The following is a 301-nucleotide window of genomic DNA, read 5'->3' on the forward strand; positions in this document are numbered from 1 at the left end:
GTTTGTGTATGTGTGTCTTCCCTTACATAACATCTACACCGACAGACAAATACAATCACACCATCCCTTACCACAGCAATATCCAAATACTAAAGAAAAATCCTACAGTATGACTGCATGCAAAGAACTGTCTATGATGATTAATGCAGAACTTACTGTCTTCCATCTGTATCTTTTCAAGTTCCCGCTCACCGGCCAGAACATGATCTGTGGCCGACCGATAACAAAAACACTATTAGTTCTACTACGAAGCTGCGCCATAACAAGACATCTCTCTTGCCATTTAAACACTACATGCATG

The 301-nt window shown here is 40.5% G+C and overlaps 1 protein-coding gene across 1 annotated transcript in view; it reads right to left on the reverse strand.

Annotated features, from left to right (window-relative positions):
- The window catches only part of LOC119592512 (insulin gene enhancer protein ISL-1-like), a gene marked incomplete in the record, with an annotated part of 47,762 nt that overhangs the window by 42,189 nt on the left and 5,272 nt on the right, over nucleotides 1-301 (reverse strand). Inside the window, 1 exon segment of the mRNA XM_037941362.1 lies at nucleotides 157-207. Within this exon segment, the coding sequence (XP_037797290.1) occupies nucleotides 157-207 (51 nt within the window).

This window comes from Penaeus monodon, chromosome 30 (assembly GCF_015228065.2).
Source record: "Penaeus monodon isolate SGIC_2016 chromosome 30, NSTDA_Pmon_1, whole genome shotgun sequence".
Lineage (NCBI taxonomy): Eukaryota > Metazoa > Arthropoda > Malacostraca > Decapoda > Penaeidae > Penaeus > Penaeus monodon.